Genomic DNA, 23,822 nt, shown 5'->3' with positions numbered 1-23,822 from the left:
TTAAACTCCCCGCTATTGGACCGTGTTCTGTCATTTATCACATCTCGGGAGTAATGGGCCGAGCCTGTCGGCCCCGTTACGAGACTTCATCACGGTCCAAATGAAAACAAATATGAACTCCGGCATCAGCATAATCAACCAGCCAGCTGCACCACTGGTGCTCAGGCCCGGGCCCCAGGCATAAATCACAGCCAGCGCTGTCCGACGACTGCGTTGCTGCATCTGCCACAAGAGCCGCATCCACAGCGCCACCTGGTGGCGTGTGAATATAACTGCGCGTAAAAGGCCTCATTTATGTTTCTGCTTCTGACCTTATTCAGTAACATCTAATCGGTGGAGTAAGTCATGCATCTCTTCACACAAGACCTCAATGCCACAAAGAACAAAGCACTGTGCTGCATTCAAGTATTTCAGTCTCATACTTAGACTTAATAGGACAGAAATATTGCAAATGAGGCAAGACGGTTTGACTTATTTCAGGATTCGCGAATGGGGAAGAAAATTTCACTCTGTTCTACTTTTGAGGATTTCCAGTCTCATTACAAGATATAGTAAGACGGTCTGTGAAGTGAGTACAAATGATGGTTTGATTAAACGCCAGTAAAACGTCCATTGTATGTACTCCATAAGAGTGGATTTAACACCGAACACTTTACTGTGAATACATAAAACAATAAATTACACTAGGAAAAAAAAATACAAGCACTAAAAACATGGTTGAAAAACACAGTACAGTGGAAAAACACAACTGGAAAAACAACGCAGTTGAGAAACACAGTAGAGAAAAACGGTTGAAAAACACAGTGGAGAAACACAGTTGAAACAGAAACACGCCCTGCGGGATTGCGGGAGACAGAAAGGGGGATTGTGGGACACAGAGAGGGGGATTGTGGGACACAGAGAGGGGGATTGTGGGACAGAGAGGGGGATTGTGGGACAGAGAGGGGGATTGTGGGACAGAGAGGGGGATTGTGGGACACAGAGAGGGGGATTGCGGGAGAGAGAGGGGGATTGTGGGACACAGAGAGGGGGATTGCGGGAGAGAGAGGGGGATTGTGGGACACAGAGAGGGGGATTGCGGGACAGAGAGGGGAGGGGGATTGCGGGAGAGAGAGGGGGATTGTGGGACACAGAGAGGGGGATTGCGGGAGACAGAAAGGGGGATTGCGGGAGAGAGAGGGGGGTTGCGGGAGAGAGAGGGGGATTGCGGGACACAGAGAGGGGGATTGCGGGACACAGAAAGGGGGATTGCGGGACACAGAAAGGGGGATTGCGGGACACAGAAAGGGGGATTCTGGGACACAGAGAGGGGGATTGCGGGACAGAGAAAGGGGGATTCTGGGACACAGAGAGGGGGATTGCGGGACACAGAGAGGGGGATTGTGGGAGAGAGAGGGGGATTGCGGGACACAGAGAGGGGGATTGCGGGAGAGAGAGGGGGATTGTGGGACACAGAGAGGGGGATTGCGGGACACAGAGAGGGGGATTGCGGGAGAGAGAGGGGGATTGTGGGTGCTCACCGCCAGCAGTCGGGGCACAAAGAGCCGGTGGCCCATGGCCAGGAGCCCCATGACCCGGCAGGCGCAGTCCGTCCCCCCGGCCCGGTCCTCCCCGGACCCGCCCTCCTCCCCCTGCCCCACCAGCTGAGGGGGGCCCCGGGGGGGCGAGGAGGCGCCCTTTTCGGGAGCCAGGCTGCCGGGGGCCTCCAGGGCCCCGATCGACTCTCGCCTCAGATCCATGTTCGGGTGGACCGGGGTGAACTCCAATACGTCGGCTCAACACGTTTTTTCCTTCTTTTTTTTTGGTTGATTAGCAATTAAGTTAATAACTGAATTATGGGCGGAGCGATCTTTCAGTTCCGTTCGGGCCCAGACCGGAGTCCCAGCCGGAGAGGTGACGTCACGTCGGACGGGAAGGTCGACGAGCGCCGTTGCAAACTTCGCGTGAACTCTCGCCGGCGAGCCGAGATCAGACGTTTCGGAGCGGAGCCCCTGACCTCCTCCGTGCTCGAGGCACCCCGGAGCGTCCAGTGTGAGAAGGAGCCGATGAGCCCACGCGCGTATCCATGCCAGCGGTGGGGTGGGGTGGGGGGGGGTTCTGCCCGCAGGGAGGGGATTTGGGCTACATGGTTGAGCGTTTCCGACCGGTCCAAGCGGGAATGGCGGGCGGGGGGGGGGGGGGGGGGGGGGAGGGTGGAAGCCTCGGAATGTCGTTCCCGTTTCTCCGCCTGGCTGTCAGGGCTCCTCGCGTTTGATCTCCTAACGCATTCCCGCGCGAGATACCCTCCGCGTTTTCGCTGTCCCACTCCTGCTCCCCGAAATCTCAAATTAATAAGCCGTTGCCTAGCAACAGAGGAGAGGGAGGCCGGGAGGCTGCAGACAGGCGACGGCGAACGATCATCTCCCCCGCCAAATTCCTCCCCCCCAAACCCGGCTCTCCGCCGAGCCCCTGCACTCCAGGGTCGCCGGGGGCCCAGAAACGCGCGAGGGCCGGAGATCGGAGCACAGGAACGGGCGCATCCAACCCCGCGTCGCTGGGTTATTAAACCGAGCCTGCTGATTGGATCCCTGCCACCCAGGTCCCGGGGATGAGGGATAGAGATTGGCTCATCGACGGAGCCGGGCGTTCGCTGGCGGGTTGACCAGGTGCGGTTTCCGTGCCAACGCACGCATCAGCCGAGTCTCGTAAACAGATGTCCGGCCGATCGGAAAAACCCGGAAAACCGTCTCCGGCTCGGCTATGCGCTATCCGCGAGCCGTCACTGGCGTCCCCATCGCAGCCTCGGAGCGCCGGGAGGAATCTGCACGCTGCATCCAGGTCCGGGGGAGAGGGAGGGAACGCGATCAGCCCCAGGCTCAACACGCACGCTCAATTATTGAGTTCATTTTAAGGAGAGAGAGAGTCCGTGTTTTTCCAGCTCCAGCTGATTCGGGTTTCCGGTGCTCGGAATCGCGGAGGGAGAACGAGACGTGGGAAGCGCCGGGCGCCGGAGAGGAGAACTCCGCCGCGTCGAGTCACGCAGTACCGCCGGCCGCTCGCGTTAGCGTTAGCTTCAGCTCCCTCCCCTCGGCCCTCAACCCTCCACACACAGCTCACAACGCGCCCGCGAAGCTCCAACACACAGGTCTGACCCGGGGAGGGGATGGAGAGAGATGGGGAAGGAGGGAGGGAGGGAGGGAGGGAGAGAGAGAGAGCACGCGCAAGACAGAGAGGAAGCAAGAGAGTGCGAGAGAGGGAGAGAGAGCGAGGGAGGGCGAACGAGAGAGAATGTGAAAGCGAGAGAGAGAGAGAGCGAGGGAGGGAGAATGAGAGAGAGAGAGCGAGGGGATGGCGAGGCTAGAAGACGCTGAGGAGAGGAGGAGGAGCAGCAGGCGGGGGGGGGTGGTTGGGGGGGCTCCGCAGGCAGGCTGATGAGATGAGCTCATGGTACTGTAGACATCCCTGAGAACGTGACCAGCTCGCTCAGCACTGTGTGTGTGTGTGTGTGTGTGCGTGTGCGTGTGTGTGTGTGTGTGTGTGTGTGCTCTGAATGGGCAACGACAGCCTGGGGGAGGGGGGGGGGGCCTCCAGGGAGAATGTCGTCATGGGCAGCCAATAGGAAAGAGGCAGTGCAACCCCCAACTCCCTCTCTCTCTCTCTCTCCCTCCCTCTCTCTCTCACACTCATGCTCTCCCCCTTCCTCAAATATATTCTCCCTCCATCTCCTGCTCTCCGTGCTCCCAAACCACACCCCCCACATCTCTATGTCTCTCGCTCTCTCTTTCTCTATCTCTCTCTCCCTATCTCTCCATTTCACTGTGCACTGGCTTCATCGGCATGACAGAACAGTTTTGTTTTGGCCAGGGGCTCTTAAAATCACACAATATTAGGTAACGCAGTAGCTTCGAGGCACGGTACAGTACAGGGAAGTATGAATACGCAATACTGTAGAACCAGTAATAACCCTTCCCCACTGACACTGAAAACATGCTGAGTGTCTACAAACACAGCTAATTATGTCGAGCAATATAAATAAGAATCTCTCTGCCCTTTTTCAGAACCAAAACCAGTATCAGAGGTTCATAGCTTCAGAGCTCAGTTCCATCCATAATTATCATTTATTAATATTTTAAAATTGTAATATTATTATTACTATTATTATTATTTACATTATACACTCAATAAAGAATTAATACACAGCAGTATTTAGTATGTTTTATGAACAGTACGTCAGCCAACCACAACTCTGGGTGCTGAACACCTGAACACTGGACCCGGATACTGGCAGAACGCTTAGCATCCATGCAAGGTCCGTTGCGTGTTTCTCTCTACATTACATTACATTATTGGCATTTTGGCAGATGCTCTTATCCAGAGCGACGTACAGTTGATTAGACTAAGCAGGAGACAATCCTCCCCTGGAGAAATGCAGGGTTAAGGGTCTTGCTGTGCCCAAGGGCCCAACGGCTGTGCAGATCTTATTGTGGCTACACCGGGATTAGAACCGCCAACCTTGCCTGTCCCAGTCATTTACCTAAACCACTACGCCCCACACTCCAAACCCCAAACTCTAAGGTTTAAGGCAGGTCAAAATGCCTTCATGTTCTTGAAGACCTTTTACTTTTCACATCTCAACCAGTTTAATTATCCTCAGACTCTACCCTAATTAACTTCAAAGGAATGTTAAATAATAACTATAATAAAAATATTAAAGGATCGTCACATTGTATCTGGCAAATATAACTTTCTACATATCAACTAGAAAACCCTATGTAGACTGCATACATCAGCTTAAAATCAGGGAACATCTAACCTCTGATTACCACAACATCAATAAGAAAACACCAAAATGATCAGCATCTTGGTTAAAGCACAGATATCATTCATTTCTATTAATTCGGGTATTCATTCATTTTATGAATTCAGGTCATTCTAGAACGGAATAAGGTAGGACTACCCATCACACATTTAAAAATATCTCATTAAAAGTTTCAAAACGTTACAACCATGATAAAAGCAGCCAACTACCTCATATCTCATCTATGTATTGATCGCCATGCCGGCTGTTATTGGCATCTTAAATTGAGATGCTAAAAAACCTTTAAATTTGGCATCCCTGATGGATACCTAGAAACCCTCGTAGTTCAAATGCACTTAGCAACGGCTCCAAGCTGTCAATCACACCAGCGCCCAAAACCAGACCAGACTTCATGGCCATATACGGGTCCCTCCTTTCCCCAACTGCAGTCTCTGGCTCCAATCTGACTACAAAATGGCGGCGGAGAAAACTGCACTCCCGCCGTATTAAAACACTTTTTATAAATGAGAAAGTCAACGGTGACGTCATAGACACTTCGTATTTTTCAGCAGTCTGTGGTCGAACCGCGCAGTCAGAGTTGGGAGTGGACGTCAATACAGTAAATGTTTTTATGAATCAGAAGAGAAAGCAACTGCGCTAATCTGGGAATGGAAATAAGGGACATATTCATAAGCATAACAGGCAACAGTTAATTGGCATGAACTAATGTCGTTAACTAATGATAAGTTAAAATGTACATGTATTTGTCAATTCATGCTCAACTATATTCAATTAATTCAACTGCATTAGTTAATGCCAATTCATAATGGAATGGAAAATAAATGTTAAGTATTTGTTAATGGTTAACTAATGACAAGTTTACCCTATGGTTCGCTAATGTAATTAATGTAACTAATACATTAGTTGCTAGTCAATAAATACATCAACTAATGAGAAGCTAATTTCAGGCTTAATCAATTTATTTGTATGTCAAATAATTAATGTAACTGTACCAACAAGATTAGTGAATGCCAATTGATGTGCCCTTATTGTGGCCAAATATCATCTACAATAGCTGCAGATACGTCTGTCATGGAGATACGGTAAAACGATCCGCCCGAATGCGGCTACTGCGTTCCATCATCCCTGCAATATCAATGGAGCGACGACTCCATCGGCATTCGAGGAGTAATGACACGCAGCAGGGCGCTGAATCATCCTAACAACACCACCTCGACTGCGAGTCGTGATCAATGCCACCGCAAAGACGATATCAACACGCCACTGATCACCGTCGAACTCTGGGAACGACACGACGGCCGTCGCCGACGCTGCAGCATCGCTCCCGATACAGTCGCACATCTGTTATTGTCCCACTTGTGTTTACCGCAAACCGAAACCGTTAAGAAGACGCCCGATTAGCATTCGAAAGAACTGGCCGGCCTGCTGACAACATTTCGCATATTAGCAGCTGCTCGTCTGTATACAAAGTACGAGGAACTGGCAATGACGCAATCCACTCCACCGCTGCTTAAAAACATTCATCCGGTAGCAGGAGGTACCATTATCTCAGACGGAGGAAAGTGAATTACGCCATAATGGCTATCTAACATCTCATCAGAAGCCCTCAACTTTATCTTAATGTTGCTTAATGTTGTGCTCAGTTTGTGTTTCTGCGAATGTTTATGCTGAACTGTGGGAAACGCATAGCCTTCTCAGAAGGATACATAAACTTGAAAGTTGATCAGGCTGGATGATTTGTCGACAGTATCACCGTGTGACCGAAATATAAGGCACATTGCATATATTGTATATGTATTAACTAACAACGAAAGTGTGCTGCATCCATAAAAGCATCTTTAATATCCAAATTAGAAAATGGAGGCAAAGATCTGAAGGCCAGAAGACAGGTGAGGTCTGTTGCAGCACTTGTAGCTGTGATTGGTGGGCAGAAGAATGTTGCATCCTGGACATTGTAGTATAAACTACACTTACCGACCATGAAGCCAAATTATCCTTAGCTTGACTTTAAACACTGGCGTTGCATCACTGTAATATTTCTTATGACCAGCAGAGGGAGTCACCAGCACAACAATGTTTCCTTGCCCATTTCACAATGCTCCCCGTGCACCCAAATCACAGTCAGAACAGGTTAAGGGCTCTTTTTGAATTACCCAATTATAATGAAAAAAAAAAAACTCCGAACCACGTCCGAGGGGAAAGATTGTGATCTGCTGTGTGAAGACAACACTAATGCTGAAAGCGTAACAACGGTAATCTTTATTATCCGTGAAAGGAATTCTTACCTTGAGGAGAGCCAGGGCAACATTAAAGATGATGCTCAGTCCCTAAGGGAGGGAAAAGAAGAAAGAGTGAGAAAGCGCACCTCCTTAATTTGAATTGAACTGCGTCTACTCGAGCAATAGCACCTCGGAGACAGTTTTACATCCAGCAAAAACTGAATTTACCGAGAGTGAACCATTCTCATGTACAGAGGAATGCCCGTTCAATTGCAAGTCGAGCATAGAAGGCATGGTTACTGTGCGTCTGATTATATACAATGAAGATATGAACGAACACCACACACTGAAGCGCCGTGATTTCACGACTAATATTTCGACATTCATCGAAGCCCCGACGAAGACGAGAATTCAAAAACGTAGGCGATGAAATCGCAGAGCTCAAGTGTGCCGTGTTCATTCCTCGTTTCAATATAATCACGTCGACCCAACTTGTATAGAATTACAGCGTATGTTTATTTTTTTTGCTTCTTCTCTAACTGCTGTCTGTGAACACGGATAGGGCCTCACCATCTGACAGTTAAGAGTATTTTCTGAAGGAGAGGATGAAGCTTTCTCTGCTGTTTAGTTGCAGTGCTTTGCCTGTGAGATACTCCGTAAGGCATCCCAAGGCGCACTTTAACGCGGTAATTACTGGAGAGGTAATTACCGAGAGAGAGAGAGAGAGAGAGAGAGAGAGAGAGAGAGAGAGAAAGACTCCAAGGGACGGCCAGTTTCGCACACGGAATCAAAATGGCCGCCAGGTGGACATAAAGGGAGCAGACTTAACAAGCGTTTTTAATCTTAAGACTTAAGAAGATGTTTTCTCTCATGTATAAAATATTACGTTTTCTGCTTTACTGTTTTACGTGTTTCACTAAGTTACTGCTTACATGAGGAGTGAGATTTTCTCACCCCGTTGGCATATCTTGAAATGAGTCAAACTTTCTCACCTCATTGGCAGTTTTTTTTTTTTGTCTTTTAGCATAAAAGTCGTAGAAATAAGATTTCAAGTCTAAATATAAGATTAAGAGACTTGTTAGGGCTGACTTGTTTTTATTTATTTATTTATTTATTTGCAGTGAGGAGCACGGACATCAGACAGACAGAGGTGGGGGAGTTTTGGGGTGGGGAGGGCAGGTCGCCTCTCTCTCCACTCCGCCTGGGAACACCGGTCGCCTCCGTCGCGGCTCAGACAATCCGTTCACATGGCAACACCGCGCTATAAATATCCCCCCCTGCTCTATTAATAACTCCGGGAAGAGCCTCCCGGCTCAGACGGCCTCTAGATGGCGCTAGGGAGTCACACAGGAACACACACACACACACACACACACACACACACACACACACAGATGCATACAGACACAGACACACACACAGAGGTATGCACGCACACACATACATGCACGCACAGCCAGACAGGCAGACACACAGCCATACACACATGCACAGACACACACAGACACACGCACACACAAGCACACACACACAGACACAAACATACACACACACACACACACACACACACACACACACACAGACACACAGACACACACACACACACACACACACACACACACACACACACACACACACACACACAAACACACACATACACATACACACACAGACAGACACACACACACACACACAGAAATAGGCCAGGCTCAAGCCACAGCAGTTAGCGGGGGGGGGGGGGGGGCACGCGTGCTAACACACAGCGAGGGAGATAGGGCATGCATGTAGGGAGGGAGAGCTATAATGGAAGAACATGTACACCCAAAGGCATAGCCGCAGAGCCATACAGTAGGCACACATAATCACACACTCTCTCTCCCCCTCTCACTGCATGTTCACACGCACATACGCACTGCAGGCTCATTCAGACATGTGACACACACGCACGCGTGCACACACACAAAGGCTCGTGCACATACCGTACACGCAAATACATGTACACACGCACTTGTATGTATGAACGCATACATTCGGAACGCAAGCACGCATACAGAAACGCATATATGTGCATACCCATGTGCATGCCTGCACACATACAAAGATATGCAGCATGTATTGTTTAGACATGCGCATCAATATAAATGGTTGGCATTTATATAGCGCCTTTATCCAAAGCGCTGTACAATTGATGCTTCTCATTCACCCATTCATACACACACACTCACACACCAACAGCGATTGGCTGCCATGCAAGGCGCCGACCAGCTCGTCAGGAGCATTTGGGGGTTAGGCGTCTTGCTCAAGGACACTTCGACACAGCCCAGGCGGTGGATCGAACCAGCAACCCTCCGACTGCCAGACGACTGCTCTTACTGCCCGCCCAATATGGACATGCATGCATTCATGCAAATGCATGCACACACACAAACACACACTCGTATGAACACACACACACACACACACACACACACAGACAGACACATAGACACAGACACACACACACACACACAGACACACACACACACACACACACACACACACACACACACTCACACTCCCCAGAGTGTCTCACACGAACAAACACACACACACACACACACACACACACACACACACACACTCACACACTCACACACTCACTCACACACTCACACACTCACACTCCCCAGAGTGTCTGACAGCTACGGTGTCTGACAGCGCACAGGAGCAGTGAGATGATAACCAACACAAACACGATTAGACAGGGAGGGATAAAGAAGGAGACTCAACAGGAAGGAGGACAAGAGAGACAAAGAGGAAGGGAGAGAGAGATGGAGGGAGGGAGAGAAAGGGAGAAAGCAAGAAAGAGGAGACAGAGGGAAGGAGAGAGAGGGAGGGAGGGCAGGGGAGAGAGAGAGCAAGACCAAGAGAGAGGGAGGGAGGGCAGGAGAGAGAGAGCAAGACCGAGAGGGAGGGAGGGCGGAAGGTGTTGCAGGAGCTCAAAGTTCCAAACAGCAGATTCCCATCCTGCAGTTCACTGACTGAGAGAAGCTACAGAAACTTTTCATTGCTCTGCCCTGGGCTGGTAAGAAGAAGAGAGAGAGGAGAGGAGAGAGGAGAGGAGAGGAGAGGAGAGGAGAGGAGAGGAGAGGAAAGAAGTGCACCTGGCCCCTGTGAGGACAGGTCAGAGGTCAGAGCTGGTCTGGGTGTACAAACAGACTTCTTGGGACTCCAAAGCACCCCTGTCAAAGCCACAGGCTTTTACCTCTAAAGCAGGGATCATCACACCTGGCCACTGAATCCAAATCAGGCCGTGGTTTTCTTTCCACCCGGTTAATTAACTGAACAGTTAGCGCTACTGATTGGCCAGACTGTCTCGCTGGTGATGTATACTGATGTTTGCACACAGCGATCTCGATAACACTGTAACAACTGTTACTATGCGTACTGTATCCCTTCTACATTACAGTACACAATGTGTGACTGCTGTATGATATCTGTATATTATATGACTGTACAGGGCCTGTGGCTGTTACACTTATAGCACAAGATTACCGTAGGCGTGACTCCACATCAGTGAACAATTACAGTCTGTGTGGCTGTTACTGTTTTAGTAAGATTATTACAGCAGATTACTGTATGTGTGACTGCCAGAACTACTGAAGGATTACTGCGTGTGGCTAATCAACGTTAGTGAAATATTACTGTAGCAAAATATTACTGTATGTGTGTCAACGAGAGTAAAAGACTACAGTCCGTCACTGTTAGTGAAATATTACTGTATGTGTGCCTACAGTTCTGGTAAAGTATGACTGTGTCTGTCACTGGTTTAGTAAGATTACAGCACCGATGCATGTTTGTGGTGTGTGTACACACGCAGGGCAGCGTGTTGGGTGTGCTGAGGTGTGTGTACACACGCAGGGCAGCGTGTTGGGTGTGTTGGGGAGTGTGTACACACGCAGGGCAGCGTGTTGTGGAGTGTGTACCTCACACAGCAGCAGGTCGGTGATGTGGAACACCATGCAGAGCGGGAACTTGGCGGTGAAGAGCGTGAGGAACCACTGAGAGGCGTACATGTGGGCCTCCAGACTCAGGTCCTGGAAGTGAGACCACAGCTCCGGCAGCTGCTCCTGAACGGGGAGAGGGAACGGGGGGGGGGGGAGCGTTAGGTACTCTTCTGGAGCTGAAACACCCTATCTGCTCGGAGGACCTAATTCTACCCTCAGGCACGCAGAGATATACCCTAAACACTCGAGATGCATCCATGGACCCACCACCAGCCCTCAAGTCAGCCCTGTGACAAGAGTCCGAGAGAGTGAGTGTGAGAGAGGGAGGGAGAGAGAGGAGAGGGAGGGAGGGAGAGAGAGGAGAGGGAGAGAGGGAGAGAGAGAGAGGGAGTGAGTGTGAGAGTGAGAGAGGGAGAGTGTGAGAGAGGGAGACTTTGACTTTCAAATGTCTCCTTTATTGTACAAATATATATTACAAGCAATACAGAGACAATGTAAGAAAGGGAGAGAAAGAGAGATAGGAGAAGGAGAGAGGAAGAGAGTGAGAGGGAGGGGAGAGAGAGAGAGAGAGAGAGAGAGAGAGAGGGGGACAGAGAGAGGAGGAGAGCGCACACCAGGCGCTGTACACACGCTCCCACTTAAGCAGCAGCACTTGAGTGGATCACTCAGATTACCCAGGGGAGCGAGCGAGGGAGCCACAGGACTCGGTTATCCAATCAAACGGCAGGCCAACGAAACGGGAAACCAGACAGGGGTCGCGCATCGTTCGGTCCGGGGCGACGCTTAACCGGTCGCGGTCGCGGCGAACGGACCGTGACCCTAAAGGTGAAGGAGGGCAGAACGGACTCGGTTGTGAGTCGGCCCGTCTGAATCCGTCGATTGGTACCGGGCCCGCTCTTAAACCGACCGGCCCCCGAGTCATTACCCAGACTGCACAGCACCGCTGAAATAGCCGGGTCAGATCGATACGGGGGAGAGACGGAGAGAGGGAGGGAGAGGAGGGGGGAACGAGACAGCGACGGGGAGAAAACAAAGGGGGACGGGGGGGGGGGAGTGACAGACAGAGGGAAGGAGGGAGGGAAGAGGAGGAGGAGGGGGAGGGTGAGGAGGCACAGATTGGATGTAAACCGCGAAGGTGATTACAGACACCCACAAGCCGCCGCGTCGAGTGTGAGAATGTCACATTCCTCAAACGCCGGAGTGTGAAGCAATGTTTAACGCGAGACGGCCAGACTCTCCCAGCAGCACGCCGCCTCGAGACGGGACAAGCAGCCAGCGTCGAATACAAGATGTATGCATTTATACATCGCCTTTCTAGACACTCGGAGCACTTTACAGTGACGAGGGGAAAACTCGCCTCAACCACCACCAAACGGCAGCCATTTTGTGCCAGAAGGTTCAACCACACACCAGCTGAGATAGATAGATATATATATATATGCATTTATACATCGCCTTTCTAGAGCACTTTACAGTTACGAGGGGGAAACTCTCCTCAACCACCACCAATGTGTAGCACCCACCTGGGCGGCAATGGCGGCCATTTTGCACCAGAACGCTGACCACACAACCAGCTGAGGTGGAGAGTGAGAGAATGATTTTAGCCAACTGAATCAGGGAATGATGAGGTGGGAGGGAGTTTAGCCAGTTCCCCAGGAGGGGGGTGAAAGAAGGGGTGAAGGCAGGTAAAAGAAAGGGGGATGGAGAGAGGAAGTCTGAACTGGCGGGAAAGACCTGTCACCCCCCCCCCCCACACACACACACGCACCCCCCCCCCCCCCATCTCCACCCCGCCTCGCCCGATCGATGCTAACGCTCTTCCTCTCAGGCTCGTCGATGCTAACCCAGTTCATCTGGGCGCTAAAAGAGGCAGACTCTCGGCCTAACCGGATTACGGCACAAAATTAAAACCCAATTTCCAGCGGATTTAGTTTAACAGCTGGGGAGCATGTGGCAACGGCACGCGAGCTGTCAGCACAGACAGGGTCCATCCGCACGGCGGGAAGGTGCGTACGCGGGGAGAGGGGGGCCGCCCGTCGCCTAGGGGTGCCTGACCGGGACCTGGGAGGTTTCTGGTTCAAGCCCCGGTGAAGCCGCAATAAGATCAGTGGAGTCGTCGGGCCTTTGAACAAGGCCCTTCACCCCGCATTGCTCCAGGGGGGATTGTCCCTGCTTCGTCTCGTCTAGTGTGTTGTCCTATCCGTCATCCCGGAGTTTTCCCTTGCCACTGTTGCCCTAGCCTTGATCTTGTGGGGGTTTAGACCAGGGTTTTCTGTGAAAGCCTGTTGGGACCAGAGCTCTATGCTCACATTTTATCCAAGGTGAAAGGTTTTCCATTTTTTCTCCTAAGCAGAAACATTTTGCAACACGCCATCGCAGTTGAGTCGACACGCTCCTGAATTATTTTTCCAGTTAGCACACCTAACACATAATTGAGGAGCAAATGTTCCTAAAATGGAAGCACATGGAAACAGACACACACACACACACAGACACACATGGAAATAGACACACACACACACACACAGACACACATGGAAATAGACACACACACACACACACACACACACGGAAACAGACACACACACACACACACACACACACCTGGAGCAGCCTCTCCAGTTGGTAGAACTTGCAGTGCAGGTCCTCGAAGTTGTTCTTGTAGAGGTCTCTGAGGCCGTAGTCATACATGATCTTCACCAGCACACCGAACGCCTGCTCCTCTGGCATCTGGGAGGAAGACGCAGACGGTGAGAGGGAGAAAAACGGCAAACAACGGTAAGGGGACTATATATATACTTATATAGCGCTTTTACCCAAAGCACTTTACAATTACTGCCTGTCATTCACCTATTCACACACACACACACACACACACACAGACACAGACACAGACACACACACTCACTCACACACACACACACACACACACACACACACACAAACGATAGGCTGCCATGCAAGGCACCAAACAGCTTGCTGCTCAGAGACACTTTGGCACACCCAGGGTGGGGGATGGAACCACTCTCACCTCCCGAGCTAACGTCGCCCCCCAAAGGAGGAGGAGGGAAGAGAGGTGGAAGCCTAAGGGTGAAAGGGTGAATGTGCCATGTATTTGTGAAGCTGAAAAAAGAGGGTGTCAGCTTTTCAGTTAGCCTTTGTGTGTGTGTGTGTGTGTGTGTGTGTGTGTGGTGTGTGCGTGTGTGTGTGGTCTGTGTGTGTGGCATGTGTGTGTGCGGTGTGTGTGTGCTCACGTGCGTGTGTGTGTGTGTGCGTGTGTGTGTGTGTGGTGTCTGCATGGCGTGTGTGTGTGCTCATGCACATGCGTGTGTGTAGTGTGTGCGCGTGTGTGTGTCGGGCTGAATAAACCCCTTGCAGGTATACAGGGGAGCAGTCATTAATATTCCTGACACCTCCCCTGCCTCCTGCATACTGAGGGATCTCTGGATATAGCCCCTCCATACCCCCCCCCTTCATTCTCTCTCTCTCTCTCTCTCTCCCTCCTTCCATCCCCTTACCCCTCTCTCCACACCACCCGTTCATTCTCTCTTTCTCTCTACCTCCCTCTCCCTCTCCCTCCCCCTCCCTCCCTTCTCTCTCTCCCTCCCTCGCTCTCCCTCTCTCTCCCCCTCCCCACCGTCCCTCTCCTCCGACTTCAGTCCTCTCCCATAATCCTCTCTGTTTTTCTACACCTGCTTCAACCCGTTTCGTCTACCATCCTTCACTGTCGTCTGAATCTGCCCTCCTCCTCGCCCTCTTTCTTCCCCCCTTCAACTTCTCTTTCTTCCACTCCTGGTAAAGAGTCTGAAATACCCTTCGTGGCACATAAAACTGTTTGGGCTCAGCTAGATACACTAATGGCCTGTCCACACCAAGAAGGATAACTAGCAGTATATGTAGTACACTATACTATAGTATAACGATAAACATGTTGTTTTAAAAATAGTTCCAACTGGAGTGACTAACGATATCGCCGGGGTCACTTTCAGAGCGATTTCTTCCAGCTGCATGAACGATAAAACCCTGACAGCCAATCAAAATCCATCCGAATTTACAGGACATCACGTTCAAAATGGCAGACGACACGGCCGAGAGGCTATTCACAGAACGTTATCATTCAGCAGTGCGGATGCTCACGTTGTTATCGTTATCGTTATAGCCACAGTTATGGTTCTTGGTGTGGACGGCGCTTAAACCTGACATACCACATGCAAACCGCAGGAAGTGAAATATGCCTTTAAGATTGATCCAGCGAGGTCAGCATTTTTCACGCTTCAAAAACACAACGCTAGTTTCCTGTCAACTGCAACACATCCCTGATTCAGCACGTTGGCAGGTCAAAAATCTGATATCCCTTTGATTCCATGGGAAACAAAGGACTGGGGGTGGGCCGTGAGAGGTCAGCCTAGATCCTATTATGTCATAATAAAAGTTGCATAGAGGTAAAGGTTAACTCCGGTTTAAAGGACAGAATTGTAGAAAGAGCAAGACAAATGCGATGCTAATGTCATCAGCGCAGCTTTGTAGATTCATAACACCAGAACCTACAACTTCAATCAAGCACTACACATGAGGCTGATTACAGAAACAAACTAGACACACTCTTGTGAAGAACGCAGTTCTTTAATTCTTGGTAAATAAAAAATAATCGGTTGTGCATTATGCAGAGAAAACAAACATCTTGAGAATTAGCAACACCTATCTCCCCATGTAGCCGGGGTCAGGATTTCCCTGTACCGCGATCCCATCTTTATCTGTGGCCCTCATCCCCCAACACAACATTTGTACATCATTCATTCATGATTAACAACTACATTAGTTTATGTAAATTCACGTAGCCTTAGTGGCCAAATTGAAAATCTCTGAGGAGAAATCTGTGTTGTCCTGTTGGGAGTTTAAACAGAAATATCCCATTTTGGCAGCATGGGATTCCGATACGGCTCCCCTTCTCCCCCCCCCCCTCCCACATTCCCAAATCGGATCGGGATAAGCGGAGACTCACGTGCAGGAGCAGGACGGCCGCCAGGAAAGACTGCCCCTGGCAGTATCCGATCTCCTCGTCGTAGACGGAGTAGGCCTGAGAAACGCGAGACACAACATCAGCCGCTCTGCCAAATCTCACCGTCGCAGCAAGCATTTTAGCCTTGTAATGAGACTTAAGATCTTTTCTTTTCTTTCTCAAGCAGAAAATATCAGCTTGTTTTAAGTTAATCTGCGCTTGACGTGAAATTTCCATTGCCAAATACCGACTATTGTTTTGACTCATTGACTATAGCATAACTAAGAACATGTTGTTTTAAAAATTATTTCATTAATGAGACCGAAACAGTAATTATTTCTTTGTTTTCACCATGTGTGGCTGTGCTTTTTGGGGTTGCACATCGTTCCTGCAGGACTAGGGTGGTTTAGCAGTCACCCAGGCAGTTATTAGGTCTGATTAAAGTCTTAAAGGCCTCACACGCCCCCCCTGCACACAGCCACAAACACTCGCCATCCCTGCGGAGTCCAATCAATACAAAATGTAATGTTGTCTCATCAGCAGCCAATAACCGGCCTCCAACTCATTCTGTTAAGAGCCAATAACAAACCCTTGACAATTAGCAGTGTAACAGCACCAGCATCCTCACATGACAAACATAAGCAAATAAATGCTAAAAACTCATTCCATTCGCACATGCACGCACACATGCATGCATGCATACACGCACACACACACACACAAACTTTATAAAATCTGCATTATTTAAAGCTTTCATAAACAGAACCGCGATATTATAACCCCATACGCACCAAAGATATTTTTTTAAACGCGCATCAATACTTAAAACTTTGAACGTGGTAAGCGAACGGCCACTGCAATTTGCCCATATGAAAGCCTTCTGAGTAATTAAAGTGGCTTTAATCATGAGATGGACGCTTTTTTAAGCCCTCTTTTCAAAGGCACACAGAACAACAGAGAACTGAGCCAGCTCCCTGCTACAGAGGGGAGACTGGCCTTCAAACAGCAGCTCCAGCTATGCAGTAATGCACAAGGACACAGGCTTAAATATAATGTGTTTTATGTAGAGGGGTTTACAGGGAAGAGCAGGCTGAAGTAAATCCCACACTGAGACACAGATGCATTCTGGGATTTGATCAGGCTGCTGTCTGCAGACCGTAATAAACATAAAACTGAAGGGGACTCTAAGGATTATGCTGGAATACACACACAGTGAGCACTTTATTAGGTATTTATCAGTATTTTTCTGTCTTCTGCAACTGTAGCCTATCCACTGAGAGGTTTGAAACGTGTGTTTAGAGATTCTCTTCGGCATAACACTCTTGTGATGCGTGGTTATTTGCGTTACTGACACCTTTCCTGACTGGTTTTCTGAGATGCTCAAACCACCCTGTCTGGCACCAACAATCACAGTCAAAATCACTTAGATCACATTTCTTCCCCATTCTGACATTTGGTGCGAAAAACAGCAGAACCACTTGACCACGTCTGCATGGTTTTATGCATTTAGTTGCTGCCATGATTGGCTGATTAAATATTTGCATTAACAAGCTGGTGTACAGGTCTATCTAATGAAGTGTTCACTGAGAGTATGTTGGAGCATATCTACAAGCCAAACTATGTCTGCATGCCTGTAGTTTCCCAGCAAGTTCCTGAACGAATGTGTAGCCTCCCTCCAAGACAACGTATTGTGAACTTGGAATTATAAGGTTCTTATAAGAGTCGTTTTGAGATATTGAGCTTCAAAGCTTTCACATCCTAACACAGCAGAGCAGAAATGCAGGGGCAGCTCTTCATAGATCAAAATGACAGTACTCTGAATGTATAATATCAAAATCCTATCAAATTTCCTATAAACAACATATTTACGACACCAACTGATTTCTTTTGTCAGAAACGTCAGTTAGAACCTGATGAATCTAACGTCTCGATGCCGCGGTCATGTGACGGGGGGAGATTTTGTGAAGCTCAAACCGGTCTGAGCGGCTGGGACGTTGGTGAGAGGAATAAAGACTAAAAAAGCCCAGGACCGGCTGTGCCTCCTAGCACCGAAATCTCTCAGAGATCACTCAAAGCTTGGCGATGATTTCTGCCGGACTGGCGCGAGCTGGCAGGGAGCTTCCCGTAAGAAGACGCTAACGCTCCGGCTTTCCGTCTCAACGCCGCGTTTATCCCTCGGAGACGCCGGTCGGCACCGAGATATCAGCGCCAGCTCGCTGCAGCAGGGCTGGCTGGGGCATAGCGCCGAGGACCAGCGATGGCGGTTTGATGGAGTAGAAACCGGAGCCCCAGCAAAAAAAGGTAACATGAAGCAACCGAACAACCTCACCTTCTGCACTCCAACTGGCACAAAGATTTCATTGTCACCTGTATCTCACCTGTGTCAATCTTTTAGCCCCTGTGTTGTACTGTATTTTAGTCTAGGACCTGTTCTGCACTCTCAGAAATAAAATGACAGTGGAGGTACATTTGTGTTCTTCAAGGATCAGATTTCTCGAATGTACCGTGATAGTACTGTAATGTTCTCTTTGGGTACAAGCGAGTACGTTTTTAAAGTAAAAAGGGTACAAATGAATGATATATTTCTGGCAAAATGAGGTACAATTTCATGTACCTATATGGTACTGCCCCAGTGACAAGCATTTGTACCTTTTTAGGCAGTTTTCATACCTATATTTTTGAGAGTGCAGTTTGTTCTAACGGCCTTCGGTATGCACTTACTGTACGTGGCTTTGGACGAGAGCGTCTGCTGAATAAACCGCAGAGTAGTGTAATGTCCAGGGTGAGCCCCCGGCGGTAACAGACCTGAGAAACGGGCAGCGGAGGCCCCTCGCGCCCAGCGTCCTCACCTTGCAGATCTTGTAGAGCGAATCCTGGCCGTCACCGTCCGAGTCCTTGAAGTAGTCGTGGGCGGGGAAGGTGCGGTGGATGTCCCGGGTGATGACACCCTCCTGGGCGGAGTCCTGCGGGGACAGGGGGAGGTCAGAGGCCTGTTCTCTCCTGCCGCCTGTAGCCTAGTGGCTAAGGTTCATGACCGGGACCCAGAAAGTTGGTGGCTCAAGCCCCGGTGTAGCCAAGTTAACATCCGCACAGCTGCAGGGCCCTTTGAGCAAGGCCCTTAACTCCGCATTGCTCCAGGAGGGGTTGTCCCCCGCTTAGTCTAATCAACCGTAAGTCGCTTTGGTTAGAGGCATCAGCTAAATAGCAGGGCGACATCGGCTCAGCTGGTAAGAGCAGTCGTCTGGCAGTCGGAGGGTTGCCGGTTCGATCCCCTGGGTGTGTCGAGGTGTCCCTGAGCATGACACCTAACCCCCCAAATAAGAACATTCTACTCACACATTTGTGATCTGACACCTTAAAGAGTTAGGGGATAGCCCCAGACTGCAGGGAATAAACTACTCCACACCAGAAGGACACAGCGAGGGCACAGGATGTGTGTTTAGCGGTGTGAATGGAGGCTAGGCCCTCGCAGCAGGTACAGAACAACAGTCTCACAGTACAAAACCCTCTGCACTGCCGCTGACAACTCAGTAGTTAAAGGAGGGGTGTGTGGGGAAAATTGTTTAACTAAAATTGTCAAATCAATCACGGCGATCAATAAAGTACCAGCAACTAAATATAGCAGGGAAAGAGGTGGTAAACAATGGCTTTTGTGCGGGGAGAAGATCCCCTGGACAGTGGAGTGTAATTGTGGAGGGACTCCTTTGTGCGTAATCTGCAGGGTAACACTTCCTGCCGGTGACGGGGGGTGACATTCTGAGAGCAGAGCTGTGAGAGAGAGATAAAGCCCATCTGAGCCACAACAGCCCAGCTGGGGAGAGAGGAGCAGAGTACTGTACTCTCTCTGTCACTCTCACTCTCTCTCTGTGTCTCTCTCTCTCTCTCTCTCTCTGTGTCTCTCACACTCTCTCACTCTGTCACTCTCACACTCCCTCTCTCTCTCTGTCACTCACTCTCTCTGTCTCTCACTCTTTCTCTGTGTCTCTCACTCTCACTTGCTCTCTCTCTCTCTCTATGTGTCTCTCACTCTCTCTCTCTCTCTGTCTCTCACTCTCTTGCTCTCTCTCTCTCTGTCTCTCTGTCTGTCTCTCACATTCACTCGCTCTCTCTCACTCGCTCTCTTCTCTCTCTGTGTCTCGCACGCTCTCTCTCTCTGTCACTCTCACTCTCTCTCATTCTTACACACCCACACATAAACCCTCTTAACATACACACACTCACAAACACACCAACTTGCAGATATAGGCCTACACACACACACACATCCTCTCTCTCTCTCTCTCTCTCTCACATACACATCCTCTCTCTCTCTCTCACACACACACACACACACATCCTCTCTCTCTCTCACACATGTGCACATGCATACACATACACACACATTCTCTCTCTCTTCTCTCTCTCTCTCACACACACTCTCACACACACACACACACACACACACACACACACACACACACACACACACACTCCCTCTCACTTCAACACCAGCCTAACTGGAAAGCCGCGCTAGCAGATGCAGTTTTAGGCTAAAGGGAAACCGCAACCCTCAACATTAAAATACTCTAATAAAATACATTCAGCTGTTACGAAATGAAGCGGATGCAATAACAAGCTTCTCTCCCACTCCCAGCCTCCCTCCTCCGTGTCAGAGAGAGGGGCGGGTGGGGATGGGGGGGGGTATGTGCCTGACCATATTTCATTATTAGCAGGAGGGAGACACCACTGGAGCTGGACTGAGCCGGGGGGGGGGGGGGGGGGTGATGGGGGGGGGGGGGAGAGGACACGACCTGCACACAGGCACAGAGGCAGCCCCACCGCCTGACCTCCACAGCTAAACGCCATTATTCACCCGCTAATGCGCATTCCCTAATCAAACTACACACATCGCACGCGGGCCCAACACTGTTATGTAACTGTTGTAACAGAAGGGAAGAAAGAGGAAGATGCCTGTAAAATTGAATTGAATTTCAATCACCTACAAAATCATCTAGTATTTAATGTCTTTAACTTAATTTACACAATAGAATGTAGGCTAGTAGTTGTGCAACTGAAGCATTACTTGCAAAAAGTCTATAAATTAAATGATAACCAATGCCAACCTGGTGTCTAAATAAGGTATTTACCACTGTATTAAATAAATACTACGTGTATTGGCCTATTTTATACAAATTGTGGAACAACAGTATTGACATAACGTTGCACGTTGCGAGCCACTTATGGATAAACACAGAAAAAATAAACAGAAGGCCTAATGGTGTTGCCAGTTGTGTGTAAAGCTTAAAACAGCGGGAGCAGGTGGTTGTTAGTGTAGCAGAATGTACGCCACAGATAACACACAGAGCTCAGGTGCGCGAGAACGACGGTTCGTTTAGTTTCGCTGTTTGAAAGCACACCTGTATGTTCACGCTGCCCGAAAACGACATATAGCATTACGCAAGCAAAGCCTGACGACCGTAGCGCTAATATGGTTCTTCCACAAAACATGGAGCTTTCTGCAGAAAAATGAGTTACTGACTCACCGGGTTTAAACTGAACCTGTTTACACCTCCTCCCCCCCCCCCCTCCCTCTCCCAGACACAAGAGCTCCAGTCCAAACACTTCCTCCTCTGCAGCTAAAAACCATCAGATAATTAAACAAAGATCGCTACCATGGCAACGTAACAGGGAGGCTTGAAAAATCTCCTTGACGGCGCGAGTTGTTGTAAACAGTTTGATTAAATTAACGGGGGAATGTCATTACAGACGAAAAGCGTCATTAGTCGGCTAATGGCGATAAATGAGAGGCGAGTTTCTTCTCTCCCCACCTTGTGTAACAACCCGGAAAAAAAACTCCCAAAAACTATTCGGAAGGTCCCCTCCATGGAACATCATTAGCGTTCCTGATGTGGGTGGCTAGAGAGGATGGCATTCGCGCGTTTATCCGCGAAAAGAGGATTATTAAGAGCGATCTTTACCCGCAGAGAACCGTAGCGTATCTCTCCTAATTACGCTTATCAGTGACATATTCTCAGATCTGTGCAGCTAACACAGCCCTCCAGACTGGTGGCAGACTTCGAGCATTAGCCTATAACTGGACCGTGAAGTATTAAAACGAGCCTCCAACCTCTCCTACCATGCCCTCCCTTTACAGTACAGAGCCACGTTACACTGCTTGAAATCCAGCTATGCCAGCGTCACCAGCTTGAAAACTGAGCTGGTCATAAGACGGTTCTAGCTGGGTATGGGCTGGGTCAACCAAGATGGCTAAGCTGGTCGTGAAGCTGGTCTAGCTGGGTATGAGCTGGTCAACCAGCTAGTGCTGGTAGCTTGTCTGAGTTGGTAACCGGTCAATCAGGCAACGAGCTGTTTCAAGACATAGCTTGAGCTGGTCAAACCATGTTGAGTGGGGAGCTGGTATGAACTGGTCAACCAGCTAAACCATGACAAGCTGCAAGCTGGTCTGAACTGGCCAACCAGCTACCAGCCGTTTCGAAACCATCCTTGAGCTGTTTCCTTTCAGCAGGGTATCAATTTCCAGTGAGTTTTGGAGATTATTTTCCGCCTTAGTAAACACTGGCTGATTTAAATTGGTCACGCGGTCAGCAGCGTGTATCCAGACCAGCAAGACATTCACTGGAAAGGCGGATTGAGGGAAGAGTAGTCTACATAAACAGCTCAAGCTAGGTTTTGAAACTAGGTAGCTAGTCATAGCTGGATTTTACAGCAGGGTTGCCCCTCTGCCTATCTTCCCCCTCTCTCTGTGCCCAGAGAGAGGGGGGGGGGGAGAGGGGAGGGCGGGAGAGAGGGGGAGAGAGTGAGTGAGAGAGGGAGAGGGAGGAGGAGAGAGGGAGAGAGAATGAGTGAGGGAGGGAGAGGGAGAGAGAGAAGAAGAGAGATGATGACGAGGCGATGTCAGGAGCACAGATGGTGGTGTGGAATCCGGGCTCCGCCCCTGGGTTCGGCCGGGCTCTTTGAACATTAGAAACCGTGCGCTATAAAAAGACTCCTACACTGTAACGCCCAGGGGTGACGACTCGCTGGGTGGTCGCCCTGCATTTCTCTCTCTATCTCTGGTCTGTGTGTATAGGCTGCAGCGTGTATGTGTGTGTGTGTGTGTGTGTGTGTGTGTGTGTGTGCAGCTAGACACCGGTGGCCCATGTGTGTGTGTGTGTGCGTGTGTATGAACCGTGCAAGGGTGGTGATGTGTGTGCTGGTGTATTCACACTCTAAAGTCCCCTACTTGTTCTGAATAGTCTATGACAGAAGATGCTGCCAAAAGCCAGGTTTTTTTCCCTAACCCCCCCCCCCCCCCTTCCAGCTCTGATGATAACCTTTATCAGATCATGCATAAAACATGTCCTCCTCCACACACTGTTGTTCCCGACGTATTTCGGTCTGGCATTAATCCGGGCGCAGAACGCAAGGTCAAAGCCACAAGTCCTAATCCACAGCACGCTATAATAACGGGGCACAATATCTAATTCAGTCCAAGGAGAGAATTAAGGGGAACGCGATCGGCTGAAACGCATCGCTGGTGGCTTTCGCGTTTATGTAGATTTAACGTGACAGGATTACCCCCAGAGTGCTTCTCTCATTCCTTCTCTCTCTCCCTCTCCCTCTCCCTCTCCCTCTCTCTCTCTCTCTCATTAGACGGCTGAGAGGGAGTGGTGAAGTGAACATTGAGCGAATCGGGTGGAGTTTAATATCTGGTGACGGTAATGGAGGCACTGTTCCGTAGGAGACCCCCACCCTCCCGCCCCACTCTCCTCCGGGCTCCTCTGATTGGCTGTCAGCAGGGAAGGCGAGAGCGTGCAGTGATTGCCGCTCAGGGGGCCTGT

General features: G+C 49.7%; 1 protein-coding gene across 6 annotated transcripts in view; it reads right to left on the bottom strand.

Annotated features, from left to right (window-relative positions):
* The window catches only part of rabgap1l (RAB GTPase activating protein 1-like), a 128,043-nt gene that overhangs the window by 29,036 nt on the left and 75,185 nt on the right, over positions 1–23,822 (bottom strand). For all 6 annotated transcript variants that reach the window (XM_061237443.1, XM_061237437.1, XM_061237439.1 and 3 more), the window contains 5 exons: positions 18,852–18,965; positions 16,006–16,080; positions 13,608–13,733; positions 10,983–11,126; positions 7,084–7,125 (listed from right to left, as the gene is read on the bottom strand). In XM_061237443.1, coding sequence (XP_061093427.1) covers positions 7,084–7,125; positions 10,983–11,126; positions 13,608–13,733; positions 16,006–16,080; positions 18,852–18,965 — 501 coding nt within the window. The remainder of the gene's footprint in view (positions 1–7,083; positions 7,126–10,982; positions 11,127–13,607; positions 13,734–16,005; positions 16,081–18,851; positions 18,966–23,822) is intronic.

Source organism: Conger conger, chromosome 4 (genome assembly GCF_963514075.1).
Source record: "Conger conger chromosome 4, fConCon1.1, whole genome shotgun sequence".
Classification (NCBI taxonomy): Eukaryota; Metazoa; Chordata; class Actinopteri; order Anguilliformes; family Congridae; genus Conger; species Conger conger.
Note: the sequence above shows the minus strand (reverse complement) of the source record. Positions and strands in the feature narration are given on the sequence as shown.